The 23,016-nt window shown below is 41.4% G+C and overlaps 1 protein-coding gene and 1 long non-coding RNA gene across 2 annotated transcripts; both read right to left on the bottom strand.

The window, feature by feature from the left end:
* Positions 1–6,769: 6,769 nt before the first annotated feature.
* On the bottom strand, positions 6,770–9,933 carry LOC146580144 (ubiquitin carboxyl-terminal hydrolase 12-like). The gene is made up of 11 exons (XM_085268043.1): positions 9,926–9,933; positions 9,613–9,729; positions 9,396–9,517; positions 9,072–9,142; positions 8,843–8,965; positions 8,166–8,261; positions 7,877–8,008; positions 7,652–7,786; positions 7,480–7,517; positions 7,050–7,090; positions 6,770–6,966 (listed from the first exon to the last, which is right to left on the bottom strand). Exons 1-11 carry the CDS (start codon positions 9,931–9,933, stop codon positions 6,770–6,772), a joined length of 1,080 nt encoding a protein of 359 aa, XP_085124169.1.
* Positions 9,934–12,843: 2,910 nt separating this feature from the next.
* LOC146580143 (uncharacterized) lies at positions 12,844–18,591 on the bottom strand. The gene is made up of 3 exons (XR_014891226.1): positions 18,459–18,591; positions 13,360–13,669; positions 12,844–13,279 (listed from the first exon to the last, which is right to left on the bottom strand). It is a non-coding gene; the product is annotated as an uncharacterized LOC146580143 (long non-coding RNA).
* Between the last annotated feature and the right edge of the window lie 4,425 nt (positions 18,592–23,016).

Raw genomic sequence — 23,016 nt, 5'->3', positions numbered from 1 at the left:
GTCAGTGCGAACAACTGTTTGACGTCAGAGAGCAGATAAATTCTTTCACTTTCGCTCAGAATTCTTCAGCTTCTAATTATTTTTATTTATTTATTAATTATTGTTTTGAAGGTAGTATCTCTGCTTCTCCGTCTGCGTAAAACTGTTTAAAATGTTTATTATCAGGGGGTGACTTCCGCCTTTGTCTGTCGTATGACCAGGGAGCGTTTGTTTATCAAGTGTTGGCATTAATCGTTTTTGGGGGTTTTTGTTTGTTTTTTAAACCAACGCACTAACGCACAACGCACAGTTAATATTCTATGGTAGGCTACTTAAAGCTGTGAGGATTAACTGTACACATAGTGCGAATATATCAGAGGGGAATGCAAGCCTGTTATCGTGCACCATGTGACTTGTTTTAAGTGCCGTAGAGAAACTGAAAGTTAAACGGGCTGCTGAATCTTGGTGCTTTAAAAGAGGAAGACAGAGCAAGAACCTCGGTGCTAATTTCATTTGTAGTGTTTAAACCAAGATCAAGTTTGTGGACAGAGAGCAAACCTCCTCGTCTGAACCAGAATGACGACACAAGATCAGGATGACAAGAGCTACGACCCCAACGATACGACGCTGACATTTGTACTTCATAGAGTGCACTATACAGGTCATCGGATGTTCAAGATGGGCTTTACATCTTCCAACAACTGCTCACACTGTCAAGGCAATACACCAGACAATTACATCCACGCTCTTTGGTTCTGTCCACCAGTGCAAAAGTTTTGGCGCGAGATATGTGAAGACTTATCAAAGTGTCTGAAATGTAACATTCCAACTTCCCCCTTAGTGTGTCTACTGGGCAGCTTAGATAATGTCACTTCAGAAAAGAATATAGCCCATATGATCTTCACTGCCCTATGCATAGCCAAGAAAACAGTCCTCATGAACTGGAAAAATAAAAATAATCTTAATTCTAACCAATATAGAAATTATCTATTAGATTACATTAGTCTTGACACAGCCTCTGCCACCACATTAGATCAATTGCTCTGGGCCCCTTTTATCAGCTCCATCACCTAGTGGGGGTGGGGGGTCATAGTTTGGTCCCGCCTTCACTGTTGTGATTGGTGAGGGGGTAGGGACAGGCTTAGGGCGTCGGGGGGTTCCCCAGAGGCATCTTCCTTGGGGGGCTCAACCCGGGGTAGCGGTCACGTCCGGTTGGGGGCTCTGTTGGCTCTCAGGTGACTGTTTCCTCGCGGCTGCGTGCAGCGGGGCTAGGGGAGGGTCTGTGCTGACGGACGTGGGTTACTGACCTGGCAACCTGGCTGCCCCTGGGTGGGTCCGGGATGGGCGTGAGGTTCTGGGGGCGCTCCGTCTCTGGGCTGGGGCCTGGGCCGGGCCTCGGGGGCTTGGGTCCTGGTTGGTGTGTTGCCGGGGTTGTGGGCGGGTGGGTGCATGGGGGCCCGGCCCTGGAGCAGGGTGCCGCCGGTGCGTCGAGCCGCCTGGGGGGCTCTTCATCTGGTGGGGGGGATGGTCACATCTTGCAGGAGCTTTCTTCTCTTCAGGAACTCTCTGCGGGAGGGGGAGATACAGGAGAGGTGGAGGAAGATCTCAGCCTGGGCGTTTACCGTCTTATGTAGTCTGGAAGATGTGTGGATGGTGGGGTGGGTGCAGTTTTCTCTGTGGTGGGGTTGGGTGGACTGTCCAGGGCTCTGTGGAGCCGGGGGGCGCTACTGCACTGGGCCCCGGTCTGATGGGCCTGGGCCCCCCTTCCCTGGCGGGTCGCGGAGGGTGGGAGTGCCTACTGGGGTCAGCGGGGGAGCTGGCCCCAGGGAGGGGTTACCTGCCCCTCCCTTCCTTCCCTCCCCATCTCCAGCTGCCTCCCTCTTCCCGCTCCTCCACAACCACCCACACATGCAGGGCCTTGGAGTGGGGGTATGTCACCAGGGTGCAGAGGAGGCTACCCCCCCCCGTCCCCTTCTGGCTGCCTCTGCCTCAATTTTATCCCACAACTTAGACATTCACATTACTCACACTCTCATTACACATACATATAGGACCTTGGGGGTGGGCACAATCACGGAGTCCAATTTACCATCAGGGTGTATACCTCACCCCTGACGTCGTTGCCCACCTCTCAATTTTAAATACATTTAGTCATTGAGGGCTAGCAGGAGGGACTATGCGCTTACCTGCTGCTCCATGGCAGGTAGCTCCATGCCCTCCTGGGTTTTAATTGCACCTTAGAACACATATGCATCAACACTACAATGAGCGGGTGGAGGGAGGTTTGGAGTCTTCTCCCACCCCCATTCTCTGCGGCCTGCTGGAGCAGGGGGGCTAGTAGGAGGAGTTGGCCATCCGACTGCGGTCTGGGGTGTGGGGCCTCCCTGCTGCTGCGGAGTCGGGGTGGTCTGCCTCTCCCCACCGCAGGGAAAAGGGTAACACCACCTGGGTCTGGGTGCAATTCCCCCCTCCAGGGGCAAGGGTACCTAGACCCGGTTTGTAGAGTACGCTTGGGGAGTGTGATTGTGTGTACAGCGTCTCTTTATGTCTGTCTCCACGTTGGTTGAGTGTGGAGTGAGTGCATATGAGAGCATGAGGGTGGGAATGGATGTTTGTGTCTGTGTGTGCCTGTATGTCTGTGTCTATATGTCAGGTTGGGTATCAGACGCCACCTCTCTGGGGACACCTCAGGCCCTCCAAGGTTTGGAGGCCTATCTCCACCCACCACCACTTCCCCTGCCGGTGGCGGACTCCCTCAGGTGTCGGTGTGTTGGTGGTTCTTTGTGTCTGGGGGTGGGCGTCCGGGTACACACCGGCTCACTCCTTGGCGGCCCCTTGTCGGGGCCTGGGGCCTGGGGCTCGCTCGGGCCCCTTTGGAGGTGGGGTGCCCCCGGCCTCTCGGCCTGGGGCTCGGTCACTCAGGCGCAGCTGGGGGCCGGCGGAGCTCACGGGCGCGTCACTGCAACTCCCCCTGACTTCTGCTCCGCGGCTGCTGGGCGAGCCCTCATCTGGGACTCTCCTCAGCTCTTACTGGAACAGTGGCGCGGCTGCCCCTCTGTTGGTCTTCCATGGTCTCTTGTGTTCTGGGGGCCTCTGGATGTCTGGAGTTTTGATCTCCTCCATACCCGCTTCACACCCTGGAGGACGGGGCTGTGGCCCCCCCACACTCCCTAGCAGATCATTACATGGAGAAACCTTTGGAATGCAAGCATGCTGATCCACACAGGTATGCACACATGGGTATTCACAGACGCGGACTAAAGCTTTCTTGGCTGCTACCTCAAAGCACACTGTGCGCTGTCTATCTTGCGTGCTGCACAATATCGTTTATTATTTAGTAAATACTGATATCTATGACTAGCTAGTTTATTGTGATGGTGCTTTGTTTTCTCTATTATTATGTTGCTCTTTGTTGTTTGCTGTCTCCTCTGTTTGTTTTTTTTTGTTTGTTTGTTTTTTTTCTCCATACAGGTGACCCAGGAGTTCTTTTTTTTTTTTTTTTTTTTTTTTTTTCTCTCTCTCTTCCCCCCCCTTCTCACCGTCTCTTCTCCCCTTTGGTTTTCTTTCTTTCTCTCCCCCTCTTTCTCTCATTCATTCCCCCTGTCCAATTTATTAAAAAAAAAAAAAAAAAAAAAATGACAAAGGATGAACTGAAGCTCTGCCATCACGTAATGTCGCATACTGCTGTTTCTGATGTCATTTAAAAAAAAAAAAAAAAAAAAAATAGGAGACACCAAACTATTTCTCTTTTTTGTTACTCACCTTCTGCTCTTCCATTAATAAAATAGCATCTTCGGGGACCCCTCGGCCACGCAAAAAGTCACTTATATCCACCATATTTAGTGAATTAGTTCTCCACCTGCCAAACTGGACACATCGCTGTCACCAAAGCTGGAAGCCTGCAGGTGCCCACCTCAGAATTCTGAGAAAAAAGTCAGAATTCTGAGAAAAAAGTCAGAATTCTGAGAATAAAGTCAGAATTCTTTTTTTTTTTTTCCAGTGGCCCTAATCCTCTTCCGTAGGTACAAAATATTGTATAAATATGATCTTAAATCCATTTTGTAATTTCAGTTCTCTAAAATGGTTTACATAGTTGGTGCTAGTTCTAAGTTTAGTTTCAGTTAAGTTTAATAGACACGTTCTCTCTTAATGCTTCATCTCCAATAATTTTTTCAGTTGTTACAACACATTCACAAAGCATATTCAACAGTAAATCAAAAGCTTGTCACTGGTGTCTTTTCATAAATATTGTATTTGCTGAAGATCCAGCTGCAGGTTCTCTGACTCTTGAGACTGAGTCTGAGCACAGACTATCATAGATCCCACAAAGTTAACAAAGAGGTAGTGATCTAACTCAAAATAAAGAACTGAAATTATCCCTTAAGACTACAGGACTGCAGATTTACACATATTGAAAAAGCATCTTGAAGTCAGCAGATTCCAAGAGCTTTAGTTCAAACAACATGAACATAAGTATGCAGTATTACATACTTACTTTGCCATGGTCCTGTGGAAGACTCAAATTGTCATCCTCAAATGAGAGGAAGCTGGGTATCATTTTCAAGAAAAACCCAGGAACCATCAAGCCTCAAGCATGCCATTGATGTATAACTGCTGGAACACCCGTTTTACTGTCCATAGTGAAGACAGTTATACGTCTCTATGGACTGTGAGACTGCTGAGCAAGAACGAAGCCACTGCTCCATAATCAGCACCTTCAAGTTCGACTGAAATTTGCAGCTGCTCACATTTCAAGCCAAATCCCATCTGGAAAACAGTTTTATGGTCAAATGAGACAAAGATTGAATTATTTGGCCACAAAAAAAGAAGCATGTTTGAAGGAGTAAAGATGAAGCTTGTGAACTTTTTGCCAGAAAACCTTTATCAGTTTTCTTTAAAGTTACAGTGGGGTGGACAAACATATTTAACCATCCAGTGGAAGACACGTGCGACACTGTTGAGTACTTTGAGAGTTTATGAGGATTATGTGAGCAAGACATTTTGCCTGAAAAAAAAAAGAAAAAAGAGAGAAATTACCCAACTGTGGTGTTTGGTATGTGTCCATGGCAACCTGTTGCTTCACATCCTGTTTGTCTTAATAAAAAAGTGTTTCGAAGTAATCTGTTAATCCAAGCTGTGAGTCATGAATAAGGAACTTCACACAGACAGCAATACCACAAAGGGCAAAGGTTTACTTCAACTGCAGTACAATAAACCCATTATTTGACAAATAAAGCTGGACTGTTAGCAGAAATAGTTAAAAAATATTGTTATTCTGTGGTCACATGACCTTTTATTGCTGCAAAGAAGCTGAAAGCATATAAAAATCTAGGTGTAATCTAGGTAAGTAAATGCCCAAAAGTTGATTTTGTTAATCTGGACGTAGCGTTTTCAGTGGGAGAAACGTTTCATCACTCATCCAAGTGACGAAATGTTACATCCAGATGAACAGAATCAACTTTTATAAGACATATAAAAATCCACTATCTTCTTAAAAACGTATCCAGTTTAAGGTCAGAGGCTATCAAACAATGAAAAATAAATTCCTTAACCACCTGAAAACCATAAAAGATTTTCTAAATAAGACTTTGTTACTGAAAATAAAAAAATAATCCTGTAAGATATTATCAGGCTGAATCACAGGGTTACAGGCAGAGGTATTTATAGTTTTAAAGACACGTTTCCTGGTACAACAGATTCTCTGACATGATATGATCTCAGCTGAGGCTGAAGCAGTAAAAGAAGGTGTGGGGAGAAACACCTATGAACAAAAGACTTGCCACATCATTAGCTACACTTGTTCAATTGCACAGTAGTTTAGCTTTCCAGTCAACCAGTCACATGTGAGCAACTTAATGCATTTTGGCATTTCAGGCTGCAGGTCACACAGGCCCATCAAAACTGGGCAGCAGAAGATTGAAAAAGCATTGCTTGGTCTGATGAATCTCAATTTATGCTGTGACATTCAGACAGTAGAGTCAGAAACAACATGAAAGCATGGATCCACCCTGCCTGATATCAATGGTTCAGGCTGCTGGTGTGGGGAATATTTTCTTGTCACACCTTTGGCCCCTTAGTACCAAGTGAGTATCATTTAAACACCATAGCCTGCCCAAACCTAACAAATCTGCAGCAACTGTATGATGCTTTCATGTCAGGTTGGATCAAAATCTCTGAGGAGGAGGTGTTTTCAGCACCTTGCTCAATCTGTGCCATAAATAATTTTCTTTGTCTCTACTGTGGCTACTTAGCTTTATCTTAGTGGTTTCAGTGACTCTTCATGCTAACATTCACTGACATTATTCATCTCCTGTATGTTCAGTGTATCACTGTGTCTGTTTCCATGTTTATGATGCTGATCATCTTTTAGTATGTTTTCTTTTCTATCATCAACTTTATCTTTATCCTGAAATGTGTCACAGCACATCGCTGCTATTGGTTTATCACCACTAATCTTTCTTTTTGTGTCATGTTGAAAATTGGTTCTTGTTTTCTCCTCCTCCTCCTCCTCAGCATGATTAGGACAAGGGCTGTAATAATTTTCAGTTTTTTCTTTATTCTCCTGATGTTCACATATGTTCTCTCCAACAGTGTCAGCTGGATGCTCTGCATGGCTTTTTCTCTCTGACTGTTTATCTTTAGCCTTTTCATCTATATGTTTTATTATCTATTAATTCTATTAATATCATCACATGTTTTTTTGTTTAGATCATCACATATTTAAAACAACAATCCTATATTTTTATGATATAGGTCATCACATCCAGTGCTTCTATTGTCCTCATTTGCTTCATTGTCCAGAGGATGAGCCACATGATCCATTTGCCTCTCTGCAGCAAGCAGCCTCTGGATAACCTTCGGTGTCTGTCTCTTCCCCCTCTCTCCTTCTCTTTCTCTTATTTTTCCCATCTTGTCTCTGATCATATTCATTATTGATGGTAAGTAGTTCACTGGTGAACACATCTGTGGACTCTGGAATACCAATATCTGCAGCACGAACCACAAAGTAGAAACAAAATCATTCAGGCACCAAAGAGCTGAAATAACCACAACAAAGTATCTGCTCTTACCTTTCTTTTTCCTGTAAAACAGAAGATATGCAGTCTGGGACCTAATGGACAAATATGATATGTAATAAATATAACATTTGTTTTAAATGTTTGTTTATTTAACATTAATATGACTGTACTATATAATTATATGTGTCTCTGTGTAAATATATTTTTTCTAACAGTGTAAATATTTAAAGATACACCTATCTGTTTATATTTTTATCATTAATTTTATTATTGCTTTTGCACAGGAGAGTTTGGGGATACAGTTGAATAAAATGCAGAAACAATCTGCAGTTGTGATTATAGTGTGATATGACATTTTAACATGTAGCACAGCATATCTGTGAAAAGTGTATTAAAGGCATGTTTAATGAATACTCAAGTGAAAAATTAAGAAAATAATGGAAAATAATGTACAGTGGAGATAAGAAGCACAAACACTTACCTCTCAGTGTTATCCAGCTGGAATGGCTGATAATCAAGCTGATGATGTAAAAAAAATAATAAAGTATGACATGATGGATTTGTTTTGCCACTGTACATGTAGGTTTATAACACAGTGATTGTGTAACATGTTTCAGTATTAACAATAAATGATCACAAGTGATCAGTCTTACCTCTGTGACCCTGGTATCATCAAACTGATACCATCTGTCTCCATGTTCCTCCTGGACCTTGATTGTTGCACTGTAATGCCCTCCTCTCAGATCACCAAATTGATCCACAAATGCATACAGTTCATATGTCTGACTCTGATTACCAAAGGAAAAATGGCAAACATCAGAATGACTGAAGAAATGAAATAGATTCTGATTAAATATTAAAATATTCTGTACATTTACCTCTGGTATCTGCAGGGTGTAGGGAACCTCCACAGAACAGGTGATTTTGATGTATGACATGCAATTATAGTTGAACTCAAACCTCTTCAGCATCAGACACAAAACATCTGGATGATGCTTTATTACATCTGTCTGAATGAAAAACATTCAATTCAATTAAGTTCAGTTTTATTTATTTATCACAAAATCACAGCAACAGTTGCCTCAAGGTGCTTGTCTCTTCCCAAAATGTGTTAATAATGTTTCTAATTCTATTTAAAGAATCATAAACCTAAAAAAAAATTCTCACCATTGTGGAATCAACTTTGTCACCACACTGCTCACAGTACATCTGATTTTCTCCACAGAAATCTGAAGGTTTAAAAAACTCTTCAATGCCCTTCACCTGAAAAATACACTCGTGTTATTTAAAATCATCTCTGCCAAAGATGTGCTGACCAGCATAAAGGGTGTGATTGTGAAGTGCTGGCAAATGTTTTCTCAAGGAGGAAAGTTTTCAATACACTAACTTATTTAACGTAAAAATGTAAATGCATTATTAGCAGTTGTCATCAGATAGACTTACTCTAGACGTTTTTGAATACAGTCTCAAAACTCATGTTGTGTTGCTTCAATTTCAGTGCTTTGGGTCCTTCTGTTGTCATACGTGAATCTTATGTGAAAACTTTAGCCACAATTTAAAGTTGTAGCCTCAGTTTTGTTCTCAGTAAGTTTTTTTCTTCATAATGAGCTTAAAACTTTAGACAGATTGGTCTCTCCCAGTACATCTCAGTTTATACATCTCTAAAATATATCATGTTAATGTTAAAATTACTTCCCTGTCCTGGTCTCTGACTGAAATGTGGACATCTTGTTTACAAGACACAGTTGTAGAAAAAAATCCAACTTTTACTCAAGATCTGAAGGTAAATATGGAGAAAAATTATCATGTATTGCACATCTCTATCTGACTTGTCAGATCCTTACCACACTGTAGTCACTGCAGGAATCAATCAGTGAAAGAGGAAGATGCCAAAATGGTGCATCTCCGTCAGTCTGTATATGACCTTTAGAGCAGGTGGTCTTGTTTACTAACTGACCGTGGAAGATCTGAAAAAAAGTACAAATACTTGTTGGCAATTTATATTTTCACCCAGCTTTCATATTGATAGGCTAACTTTTGCAACAAGTCAACCAAAAGGAGAACAGTCGCTACCTTTGATGCATCCGGACTGGTCATTCTTAAAATCCTCTCCAAGCACTCTGCAGCATCACGCTGTTCATACACTGGGTGAGGAAATCAATGTGGATGCTTTCAACAAAACGATTCATTTATTAAATAAAAATGTTTTTGTTTTAGAATTATCCAGTCAAACAATTTAAACAAGTTGAACTATTAAATTACATTAAAAAACTGCACAGGATGCAGATCACATCAGAAGATTTTATCTCAAAACTTCATGTAAATTAATTAACTTTCTCAATTAGACTCTTCAAACAATTCAAAGGTTGTGCTGTTTTGTGTGTTAACATACTGTACCATTGTCAATGCCCAGCTTTTGTGTTATTTTATATGTGTATGCTGTGTGTCTCTGTAAGTCATCAAATAAGACTTTAAGATGATGATCAAGAAACTCAGTGTGAGGATTTCCTCCAGAGTACCTACACAGAAGGAAAATATGAGTAATTAAAAAATGCACAATAGACTTCATATTTGATAAATACAGGATCACACTTAAAGCTGGGCTGTAACAAACCTTGTCAAAGCCTCTCTGAAGTCCTCGGTCAGGAACAGCACCTGCAGCACACTGTTCAAGCAATCTGTCGCTCCCTGGTTTATCAGTCCATGGTACCTGTTAGCTGCTGGGAGGAGACTGACTCATGTAAATTTCAGAACTATGAGCAAATAATAAGTGTGGATCATAAACTAAAACAGACTAAAATAGTCAAAAACCCTGTGCAGTGTTAAACTGCACTTTTGATTTTAAATAGATAAAAAGGTGACCTCTTTGCCAGTCTAATAAATTAATACATTAATAAAACAATAAGAATTTACAAAAATATTCAAACTGAACCATTAAGCTCAAGGTTGTCAGTAAAATTCTTATTTTGAATGGAAGAAGTCCAGAGACACCTTCTTCATTATAGTAGTGATGCTAGAAAACAGTGTGAAAAGCAGACACTAAACCTGGGGTCCGTTCTTCGTACCTCGCTAAGTAAGTTAGCTGGATTTGATTGTTGACGATTTCGCGTGATCCTGGATCGTTCGGTTCCCCGAAGCTCATCCAGGTTTACTCTATGTAAACAGGATTAGATCGCGGCCACGCAGGTATGTCCCCTTCATGTATACGAAAGCAACAGCGATATTCCACCACTGTTTCACCATAAATAAATAACATCAATGTAACTAAAGACAATGCAGCACCTGATCCATTTATTGATTTCACACAGGTCATTTCCTAAAAAAGGGAAATGTACTATTAACATTCTATTACATGTATGTGATTATTACAGATGTAATTCATATTTCAGAGTAGTAATTGTAAATTACTTCGTGTAATCAAGATGAGAGACCACGGCTATAAAAGCGAAGGTGGATTTGGGAAGCCTGTCGCAGCCATGTCCTGTCCGTTTACGCGAGCAACCCATTGTGGAAGGTGCAAGATTGATAAGGAGAGTCCTCAGAATTCAGCGTATATTGCGGGACAGACAGGATCCTTTAGCTCAGCGCGACAGTGTGCTCATTGAGAGATATCGATTTTCCCGTGAGGGTATTATTCACTTAACCAACTTGTTGACGAGGGGGTGCAGGACCACCACCTGTCTTTTTTCTGCTCTGCCCTTTTCTTGGTTGCTGTTATGAACAAACAAACAGATTATTTCAGGGTCTCTTTCCAAGAGACGAAAAGCAGTATAAGTGATAAATATTACCATTCTGTAGAATATTCTTATATTTCACTTTTACTTGTTCCCATGTTCTAGTGGGTCCTGTTGTGGCTCTAATGTGAAAGAGGATAAAATATAACATATTATAATATAATGTAATATAATATTGGATAATATAGTGTGATATGTTAAATCTACCCTACCGCCTACTGGTGTTGGCCAGAGGGGCCGATGGCGCAATATGGCAGCCTGGCTTCTGTCAGTCTGTCCCAGGGCAGCTGTTGCTACAACCGTAGCTGCCTCCACCAGTGTGTGAATGTGAGAGTGAATGAATAGTGGCATTGTCATGCGCTTTGGGTGCCTTGAAAAGCGCTATATAAATCCACTCCATTATTATTATTATTATTATTATTATTATTATTATTATTATTATTATTATTATTATTATTATTATTATTAATAAATTACTTACGAGTTTAATTTGTCAGCAAATTTCTGCCAGCCCTCTCTCCTTGCTTTTGCAGCCTTTGCAGTGTTCCCTTGCTGAGCGCGCTCCTTCGACATTTTCGCCGACCAATCAGAGGGTTGCCGATCAATGTTTCTACTATCGATGCGTAGCCCCTTTTACGACACCCAGTGATCTCACGTTACTTCATCCAGCTGTACTAATCGTCAACAGCAGGGCCCTATTTCAGGAAGCCGGTTTAGAAAACTCAGAGTGAAAAACGATACTCAGGGTTGAGTAACCCCGAACTGTCCAACTCGGAATATTCGGTTTCAGAAAGGCTGATAACAATTAGTTCAGTCAACGCGGAGTTGCTTTAACCCCAAGTGAAGCGCGCGGACGAGGATACATAAAGCCCTGATAAGCGGAGCACAGATTAAGCGAGTCACCATGGAGACGGAGGGAAAGAAGGCGCGGTCAATGTATTTTACAGCGCTTGACGCCGAAATTCTGATGGCAGCATATGCCGATAACATGCAAATTCCGCGGAAAAAAGTAACACAGCCACAGCTGCAAAAGAAAGGGAGCATGCATGGCAAAACATAGCCGACAGAGTCAATGCGTGAGTGTTAATATAAACATTGATCTAGGGATTTCCACCCATTTAACACGTTATTTTATCATATGTTATTTTATTTGTTATGTTATACATTTTATTTTGTGACGTGATGTGAGCGCAGGTGCAACCCAACAGGCCCCCAACGTTCCTGGCAGCAAGTAAAAATGAAATATAAAAATATAGTCCAAACAGGTAAGGTGTAATTGTATTATGAGCCATAGTGCTTGGTCTGTTTGTCCGATGTAAATCAATTGCAGTTAGAGGCTACATTAATTTCCCCTCTGTAAGCACTTATTGAAATTATCTGAGCACATTACAAGTACATATTTGCTTACTCTGTATGCTCAAATGTGGCCCGTTATAGCCAACAGAAAAAAAGCGGAGGCCCGAAAAACAGGTGGGGGTCCTCCACCACCACCACTCACAGAGGCTGAGCAGTTGGCCCTCAGCCAAAACAGTGGCCGAAGGCATCTCTGCGGGGACATCCTCTGAGTCAATAACCCCGCAAGACACAAGTGCCTACATAGGGGGTAAATTCAAAATAATACATGATGTGCATACATCCTTTCTTCACAGTCACCTTTGCAGTGCTACTCATTCATTTGATAAACTCTTTACCATAATGAATTATTTTGTAGTGAAGTTATTTTCCGACTGATTTTGCCTTCCCTCAGCCTTGGTTGTCTTTGAGAGCATAATGACAATGAAGTGTAAGGTGATTGGTATATTTGTTAATTGCCATTTGGTCCCTTGTAAGTTATAAGTGACCTGTATAAACCTCATATTCTATCAGTTGATGGTGATGGTGTACTGCATCTGGTGCAGCCTCCTGTTGAGCCAGACCAACATGCAGTTGTGAGTAATACTCCACAGATTATATGAGTTTACAGTAGAACAGCAATGTTGTTTATTTCTTTACTACAGGAAAATAATGAAGAAACATTGACAGCTGTTACAGAGGAGGAAGCAACAGAGACACTTTATGAGGTTTACATCTTGTAATACTTTGTGTACAGGAAATACAGGCGACCAATAAAGCCAGTTGAACAAAAAATCTGTTTATTCTTCTTTCAACATGTTGAGGTGATGGGTCAAAAGAAATGATTGTGACATATGGTGTCTCTGACTGCGCTTCCATCTTGTATGTCCGTGGGAGGGTCAGGATGTTCATGGTTTGGATCACTGCTGATGTTTGGTTCAGAAGGACAGTGTTCTCCTCTAATTGTGGCAATGTTGTGAAGAATCACACATGCCACAATAATGTCACATGCCCTTTCTGGGGTGACCCTGAGTCTTTGCAGGCACTGGAACCGGGCCTTAAGCATTCCGATAGTCATTTCAATTCTGGCTCTTGTCCTGCAATTAGCCAGATTATATCGCTGCTGTGGGCCCGGTTCAGGGTCAGGGTAAGGGGTAAGCAAATAGGGTAAACATGGATACCCCCTATCACCAAGCAAGTAGCCAGTGAACTCTCCTAAGACAGAAGGATACACTTCAGTTCAAATGTCCCTGTAGCAATTGGTCTTTATATATTTTAAAGTATTCTCAACTCACCATGTCCAAATTTTGTGCTCAGTGTACATTCACGGAATATTTGTGAGTCATGGACAGAGCCTGGCCACTTGGCTTCCACATTTGTGATAATGTTGGCAGCATCACATATGATCTTCACAGTGCAGAGAACACAAATTAGCATCCATTACTATAATGAAATAATTTGTTAGTTTGACATGCTACAGGGAACTATGTACCTGTACATTAATGCTGTGGAAAGACTTCCTGTTCACATAGTCTCCTTCATTTACTGAAGGAGCAATGATTGGAATGTGAGTGCCATCTGTACAGCCAATCACGCCTGGGAACCCTGAAAATAAATGTAAAATTTAAGTAGTAGTCCAAGTATCACCACATCATACATTAAGTTTTGGTCATCCTGATACCTGCAACTTTGTGGCATCCCTCTTTGATAAATCTTGTGGGTCTATGACCGGGGAACACCACAAACGAGTACAGGAGACGTTTCAGTGCAACTGTAACATTCCTGACTGCCCGACAGACGGTAGCCTTGGAAACGTGCTCAGCGTCACCAATATTATACAGAAAGCTCCCGTTTGCAAAAAACCGAAGTGCAATACAAATAATATGCAATGAACTGAGAGCATGTCCGCGATGTGTCACATGCGTAATATATGGCCTGAGGATGTTATTCAAATGAATTATAGATTGTGCTGAGAAACGGTAACGTTCGCACAGAAAATCATCAGGAAATGATAAAATGTCCAAACATGCTCTAATCACTCTCTCCCGGCGGAGAGCTCTGCGGAGAATTTGGGCTTCACGATCTACTGGCTCTTCAAGGAAGGGACACGCCATGTCCGACACTTCCTACTGTCAGGTTTCCGACAAAGGGGCGGAGACAGTCAGGGTTAGTTGTAGTAAACCTGCTAGGGGGCAGGTTAGCTTCACGGAGTGTGTCGTCATAGTGACTCACTCAGGCTTCAGCTGAACTTGCTTTGTGAAACCGAAAACCCAGAGTTTTCGTTAACTCAGGGTATACTTACTCAGTTTTTCCACTAAACCGGCTTCCTGAAATAGGGCCCAGGGCCCTATTTCAGGAAGCCGGTTTAGAAAACTCAGAGTGAAAAACGATACTCAGGGTTGAGTAACCCCGAACTGTCCAACTCGGAATATTCGGTTTCAGAAAGGCTGATAACAATAAGTTCAGTCAACGTGGAGTTGCTTTAACCCCAAGTTAAGCGCGCGCACGAGGATACATAAAGCCCTGATTAGTGGAGCACAGATTAAGCGAGTCACCATGGAGACATAGGGAAAGAAGGCGCGGTCAATGTATTTTACAGCGCTTGAGGCCGAAATTCTGATGGCAGCATATGCTGATAACATGCAAATTTTGCAGAAAAAAAGTAACACAGCCTCAGCTGCAAAAGAAAGAGAGCATGCATGGCAAAACAAAGCCGACAGAGTCAATGCGTGAGTGTTAATTTAAACATTGATCTAGGGATTTCCACCCATTTAACACGTTATTTTATTATATTTCATTTTATTTTTTATTTTATACATTTTATTTTGTGATGTGATTTGAGTGCAGGTGCAACCCAACAGGCCCCAAACGTTCCTGGCAGCAAGTAAAAATGAAATATAAAAATATAGTCCAAACAGGTAAGGTGTAATTGTATTGTGAGCCATAGTGCTTGGTCTGTTTGTCTGATATAAATCAATTGCAGTTAGAGGCTACATTAATTTTCTTTCTGTAAGCACTTATTGAAATTATCTGAGCACATTACAAGTACATATTTGCTTACTCTGTATGCTCAAATGTGACCCGTTATAGCCAACAGGAAAAAAAAGCGGAGGCCCGAAAAACAGGTGGGGGTCCTCCACCACCACCACTCACAGAGGCTGAGCAGTTGGCTTCCACATTTGTGATAATGTTGGCAGCATCACATATGATCTTCACAGTGCAGAGAACACAAATTAGCATCCATTACTATAATGAAATAATTTGTTAGTTTGAAATGCTACAGGGAACTATGTACCTGTACATTAATGCTGTGGAAAGACTTCCTGTTCACATAGTCTCCTTCATTTACTGAAGGAGCAATGATTGGAATGTGAGTGCCATCTATACAGCCAATCATGCCTGGGAACCGTGAGAATAAATGTAAAATTTAAATAGTAGTCCAAGTATCACCACATCATAAATTAAGTTTTGGTCATCCTGATACCTGCAATTTTGTGGCATCCCTCTTTGATAAATCTTGTGGGTCTATGACCGGGGAACACCACAAACGAGTACAGGAGACGTTTCAGTGCAACTGTAACATTCCTGACTGCTCGACAGACGGTAGCCTTGGAAACGTGCTCAGCGTAACCAATATTATACAGAAAGCTCCCGTTTGCAAAAAACCGAAGTGCAATACAAATAATATGTACAGAACTGAGAGAATGTCCGCGATGTGTCACATGAGCAATATATGGCCTGAGGATGTTATTCAAATGAATTATAGATTGTGCTGAAAAACAGTAACGTTCGCACAGGAAATCATCAGGAAATGATAAAATGTCCGAACGCGCTCTAATCACTCTCTCCCGGCGGAGAGCTCTGTGGAGAATTTGGGCTTCAACATCTACTGGCTCTTCAAGGAAGGGACACGCCATGTCTGACACTTCCTACAGTCAGGTTTCTGACAAAGAGGCGGAGAAAGTCAGGGTTAGTTGAAGTAAACCTGCTAGGGGGCAGGTTAGCTTCACGGAGTGTGTCGTCATAGTAACTCACTCGGAATTAATCTAAACTCGCTTTGTGAAACCGAAAACCCAGAGTTTTCGTTAACTCAGGGTATACTTACTCAGAGTTTGCACTAAACCGGCTTCCTGAAATAGGGCCCTGGGCCCTGTGCTTCGTACGTCGCTTACTACATCCAAAATCAAATGAAACATCCAAGACCAAACCATCGCGCTAACCGTGAGTGCGCTAATCCGGTTCCCCGAACACACCTGCTGTTGACGATTAGTACAGCTGGACGCAGTAATGTGACATCACTGGGTGTCGTAAAAGGGGCTACGCATCGATAGTAGAAACATTGATCGGCAACCCTCTGATTGGTCGGCGAAAATGTCGACGGAGCGCGCTCGGCTCGGTATTTTTCGGCAGCAGAGCAAGAACTCTTGAGTGAGGGATTTCAGGAGTTTCAGAGTTTAATCAGAACGCAAGGGAACACTGCAAAGGCTGCAAAAGCAAGGAGAGAGGGCTGGCAGAAAGTTGCTGACAAATCAAACTCGTAAGTAATTTAATAATAACAATAATAATGGAGTGGATTGATATAGCGCTTTTCAAGGCACCCAAAGCGCTTTACAATGCCACTATTCAGTCACTCTCACATTCACACACTGGTGGAGGCAGCTACAGTTGTAGCCACAGCTGCCCTGGGGCAGACTGACTGAAGCCAGGCTGCCATATCGCGCCATCGGCCCCTCTGGCCAACACCAGTAGGCGGTAGGGTAGATTTATTATATCACACTATATTATCCAATATTATATTACATTATATTATAATATGTTATATTTTATCCTCTTTCACATTAGAGCCACGACAGGACCCACTAGAACATGGGAACAAGTAAAAGTGAAATATAAGAATATTCTACAGAATGGTAATATTTATCACTTATACTGCTTTTCGTCTCTTGGAAAGAGACCCTGAAATAATCTGTTTGTTTGTTTATAACAGCAACCAAGAAAAGGGCAGAGCAAAAAAAAAGACAGGTGGTGGTCCTGCACCCCCTCGTCAACAAGTTGGTTAAGTAAATAATACCCTCACGGGAAAATCGATATCTCTCTATGAGCACACTGTCGCGCTGAGCTAAAGGATCCTGTCTGTCCCGCAATATACGCTGAATTCTGAGGACTCTCCTTATCAATCTTGCACCTTCCGCAATGGGTGGCTCGCGTAAACGGACAGGACATGGCTGCGACAGACTTCCCAAATCCACCTTCGCTTTTATAGCCGTGGTCTCTCATCTTGATTACACGAAGTAATTTACAATTACTACTCTGAAATATGAATTAAATCTGTAATAATCACATACATGTAATAGAATGTTAATAGTACATTTCCCTTTTTTAGGAAATGACCTGTGTGAAATCAATAAATGGATCAGGTGCTGCATTGTCTTTAGTTACATTGATGTTATTTATTTATGGTGAAACAGTGGTGGAATATCGCTGTTGCTTTCGTATGAATGACGCGGACATACCTGCGTGGCCGCGATCTAATCCTGTTTACATAAAGTAAACCTGCTCCCCAGCAGGTTTACGCTTACGGCTCTGTTGCTATGACAGCAAGTCCCGGATGGGCTTCGGGGAACCGAACGATCCAGGATCACGCGAAATCGTCAACAATCTCATCCAGCTAACTCACTTAGCGCGGTACGAAGAACAGGCCCCAGGTGTGTTCGGAGAACCGGATTAGCGAGCTCACGGTTAGCGCGATGATTTGGTCTTGGATGTGTCATTTGATCTTGGATGTAGTAAGCGAGGTACGAAGAACGGGCCCCTGATGTGGCTGAGAGAAATGTTTCTACCTGTAACGGTTAGTTATTGAAAGTCATGTAAAAACAATAGACATAGATGTTAAACATATGTGTGCAAAAAAAACAAAAAACAACTGGCATCTGATCAGATCTTACCTAGAGTTCTCTCTAACAAATACATTTTCAGTCACTTCTATTCGGTGAGAGCTGCAAAAGAATTCAGTCTATAAACCAGTCAGTATTTACTTAAAAACAACAACGACGACGACGACGACGACAACAACAATAACAACAACAACAATAATAATAATAATAACTTATGTAATGCGTGTATGTGTTCTATCAAAATAAAACTACCATAAATATTCCTCCCACTGTATCTAGCAGGATAACAAAGGCCCATATTTTCGTACGAGGTGCTAAAATCCACAGGTCGTGAAAGGCTTTCAGTAACATCATGAATAGAAGACACTTTCAGTAAACTATATTCCTCCTACAACACGCTGCTTTTCTAAGCTGTATTTAATGACTTCCGACGAGAAAACAAACGCAATTATTTTCAAATGGAATACATAAGAACACAAAAACAAAAGATTCAAACATACCTTCAAAGGTAACGGGGATACTTTAGATATATTAAAGATATCTATCTAATATTTTTTCAGCTATTTGGTAATAAAAACATTTAGTTTATAGAATATGCTAGTATTATAATATCTCTATGTCCTGCGCAGTTTAAAACACCAGTAGCGCTTTCTCTTTCACTTCTGCTACACCTTAGTGTTGCATTCAATGTGTGCCCGGAATAGTATTTTTGTGGTGAATTCATCAGATAAGACCAAATATCTGCACATTTATTCAAAGATGAAACATTCAGTAAAACAGAGACTTATTTTATGCAACATCACAAACTGTATTTTTCAAACAGTGACTATTAAAGGATAACTACCATTAAAGCCTATACAAGAGTTTGGATACTGTTTCCTTTTTTAAATTTGTCTTTGCACTAGAAGTCATTTTTAGAGAGTTTCTGTCAGGCACATCGCTTATCTTGTTGAAATGCTTTCAAATGGCACCACTGTGAGGGCAGTGGGGATAAAGAAAACACAGTGTGCTGTGGATGTTTTTTGTGTCAAAGAATCATAGGATTCGGATTAATTTTGTAACGGAGAAAATTTATTTATTATTTATATTAATTATTAATTTTTTACTATTTTATACAATTTGGCCAGAGTGGAAAGGTGCCAGTGTATCAGAAGGACAGGATGAATCCATACATTTGAAACCAAAGCTAAGATATGAAAATACAACGTTAATCATGGGACATCAGCTTAAATCCAGACTTTGGTGCAATGTTCACAAAGAAGCTAAGAAAACTTCCTGTTGCAGGTCAGTGGTGTAAAAGACCACTGTTAAAACATGTGGTTCACTCTTATGTGAGATTTATGATGTTGCAGTTGTGTTCCTTATATCCACTGTAGTGCCACTGAACAGCTTCAGGTGTGTCAGATTATCAAAGATGCTGCAAAAAGGTTTGTTTGAGTTGTTATCACATTTTTAGACATGTTAAGCCTGAATAGTTCATTTGGAAATAATGCTTATTAGCAGATAGGCTAAAAGAAAGGGGAAGAAAATACACCAGGGTAAGCTTAGCTTTAACCAAAAACAGTGGTGTAAACACTCCAGGAAGTTACTGATACAGTCAAGAAATCTTTCCCAGAAGCACAAAGACACAGTATATTATTTAATGACTCACTGGGCAGAGCCGGGCCAGCTCATGTGAAGAGCTAAGCAAACCTGCAGCTTTCTGTTTGAGTTTTGGCAGAAAGGTAGAAAGTAATGCTCTGCTTATGAAGTCCGATACACAGTGTTTTTATAGGTCATTTTAAATGATCTGAATTTGCTTCCATGTTGCAAATGTAATACTTACACATACGTTTCATCATATTACAGATCAAGAAAGATTTACCAAACTTTGACCCACATTTGAGAGAGGTGTATATTGCTTTAGAGCTTGAGATTGCCAAAACAAGAAAGCTTATCACAGATTATATGTTTTGAGACATCGCTCTGCTGATAAAGAAGTTGAAGTTCAACTCATGTTTAATTGGGAAGTTTTATAGACATGCGAAGTACTGCTTGACAAAAACATAGTCAGTCTTGGTTATAGCAGCGTCATCATTTCTCCCTCCATTTCCTGTCGTGTTGTCATTGCTTTATATTCTTGAAGCTCTACAGTATATAATGTATATAAGGCTGTTTTGGAGTAATTGTATCCTTACCAGTTCCAGTACAGCACAAAGATTAGTAAAGTTTATTAAAGATGTGCCTTAAACAAAAAAGGAAAAAAAAATAAAGCAAAAATACATAAATACACAGCATTTTACTTTTGTAGTTTATACAAGTGTAGCTGATTTTGAATTGTTTTACAATCTGCAACTTAATTTACTGGAATGACACGCTGGTTATTTCCTAAAACAAACCAGACGTCCACCTGGCTGCAGGGATGAAGAAAAAAAAAAGAATAAAACTGTCTTATCAATCAGCTCAGTTTATGAGTGTGTCTTTGGACCAGCTTCTTCCCCTATGTCTGCCTCCTACACAAATCACAGAGGGAGGGGTCATGACAACATCAAGTGTTTATCACAGTATCATGGCATTTCAATAGACAGTTTTATTTTTTTTCCCTTCAATCTTTAGGTCATTTGACCAGTCACCGTGTGGTAATTACTAGAAATAGTCATGTTTAATGAACAGTATAAAAACAAGCTTAAACAGCAACTTTCAGAGAGCACACTCCCCCCGAAGTGGAAGGGCTATGCTTAAATGTTAATTTTTTATTATGTCTTAACTTTAATGTTGGGCTCTAACAATTATTGTTGAGGTAATATGATTAGTCAACCTAGGTACTCTGTAGGTAGTTTGACGACGATCCATTCAGCTCGTGGTGTTATTGGTCTTATTTATCATCACGCATAATTTAAAAATGTGTGATGATAAATAACATGTATCATCACACATTTTGTGATGATAAATGAAAACTGTGGAGGCTAAACTCACCAGTTCTTGCCCCATGTCTTCCTATCTTTTGTCTGTGTTCATGATTGCTAAGTGGATTAAAAGACTTATTGTTTTAAATTCACAGTACCCTCTGACTGCCAGTTGAGCAATCTTCTGTTCAAAGAAGGCCATCTCTTCAACTGTCAGTGCTGCCAGTCTATGCACATCTGGATAGGGCCTAACTGCACTACACTTTCCCATCATTTCATTTAACCTGGGGAGTTAAATTTGTACTGGCCCTGTAGGGACACAAAAGGTTTATAGGCCCTGACTGAGGTTGGCATTACGGTGAGAAACCTTGTCTTTTATGTGTGTATTTATTGTAAAAACTCCTGCGAAAAACATGAGGGTACGGCAAAGGAACCAAAACAATAAAGTAGCGAACCTGGCAACAAATAGCTTCACATTACAAAGTCACCAAGCCAGGTGAGTACTTTTTAAAAGTTAAGCGTTATCATGCTCTTTAATATAATGCTAGAAATGTAAGTATTTGCCACATTTTGGAAAGACAGAGAAAAAGGAACAAATAAAGAAATAAAGAAACTTGATCCAGCAGACTGCAGCACCACCAGGTGCATGACCGCATGACATCTCTGCAGCTAGAGTGTCTTCCGTGGCTGCACAAAACAAAAACAAAGGACACTGAGTTTGATATCAGCGTCACAAACAGTTTATATATAAAAATACTATATCTAGCTATAACTATATATACCAATATGGAGAAATACCAAAACACTTAATATATCAGGGTGGTGTCTGAGAGTCAAAGGACAATGCTGGATGACAATGCTTCTGGAGCAGAAGAATTCCTACGTCCGTCTGCTCTTCGTGGACTTCTCATCCACTTTTAACACAATCACCCCACAGACACTTGTTGACAAATTACTGACTCTGGGACTGAGCTCCTCTCTTTGTAACTGGGTTCTGAACTTCCTGACCAACAGGCTGTGAGGACCCACAATGTCTCCTCATCTTCTATAGTCCTCAGCACTGGCTCCCCTCAGGGCTGTTTGCTAAGTCCCCTCCTGTTCACACTGCTTACATACGACTGCTCACCCATCCATCCAGGCTGTCATAATGTTAAGTTTGCGGATGACACAGCTGTGGTTGGTTGCATCACAAACAAAGATGAGACCAGCTACAGGAAGGAGGTGGAACACTTAGAGGACTGGTGCAGGAAAAACAATCTCTGCTTAAATGAGAAAAAGACGAAGGAGATGATTGTGGACTTCAGGAGAGGAAGACACACACACACACACCCCTGCACATCAGAGGATCTGCAGTTGAAGTAGTACCCAGCTACAAGTACCTGGGTATGTACCTAGATAACAACCTCACCTGAAAAAACAACACTTCCAGCCTGATCAGGAAGGCTCACCAGAGACTCTACTTCCTGAGGAGGTTGAGGCGTGCGGGACTGGAGAGCTCAGTCCTCATGTCTTTCTACAGATGTGCGGTGGAGAGTGTTCTGTGCTCTGGCATCAATGTGTGGCACGGAAACTGCACTGTGGCAGAGAGGAAAGCTCTACAGAGGGTGGTGAAGGGTGCTCAGAGAGTGGTCGGAGGCAGCCTCCCAACCGTCACATACATATACATCTCCAGATGCAGGAAGAGGGCCACCTGTATCATGAAGGACCCCACTCACCCAGCACACACACTCTTCGTCCCACTCCCCTCAGACAGGAGGCTGAGGAGCATTAAATGCAAAATAACCAGACTGAGAAACAGCTTCATTCCAGAAGCTGTGAGACTCCTCGATACATAAATGGACAGGAACTGCTATTGTAGCACCTTAATCACTACTGACACTTACTGACACTGTCACTTTATCAATGCTGGCATCATGCCCTTTGCTGCTAAAAGTATTTATTTATACCCACATTTATACCTACACTCTATACCCATACTCCATACTGGTACTCAAGTTGTCGCACTCTACTTATTGCATTATTTATCGTATTTATGTTATTACTTGTTATTCTGTTTGTTTAAAAAACAACAACAAAAAAAACCCTATTATTTATTACTTTAAAAAACCCCAAAATCTCTGTATCTTTATTATGTGTATTATTTTGTTTCTTTCCGGGACCGTGTGTACATAAT

The sequence above is a fragment of the Mchenga conophoros genome, linkage group LG3 (genome assembly GCF_057382185.1).
Source record: "Mchenga conophoros isolate Kocher_MC1m ecotype Shallow Benthic linkage group LG3, M_conophoros_male_GT1.1, whole genome shotgun sequence".
Classification (NCBI taxonomy): domain Eukaryota; kingdom Metazoa; phylum Chordata; class Actinopteri; order Cichliformes; family Cichlidae; genus Mchenga; species Mchenga conophoros.
Note: the sequence above shows the minus strand (reverse complement) of the source record. Positions and strands in the feature narration are given on the sequence as shown.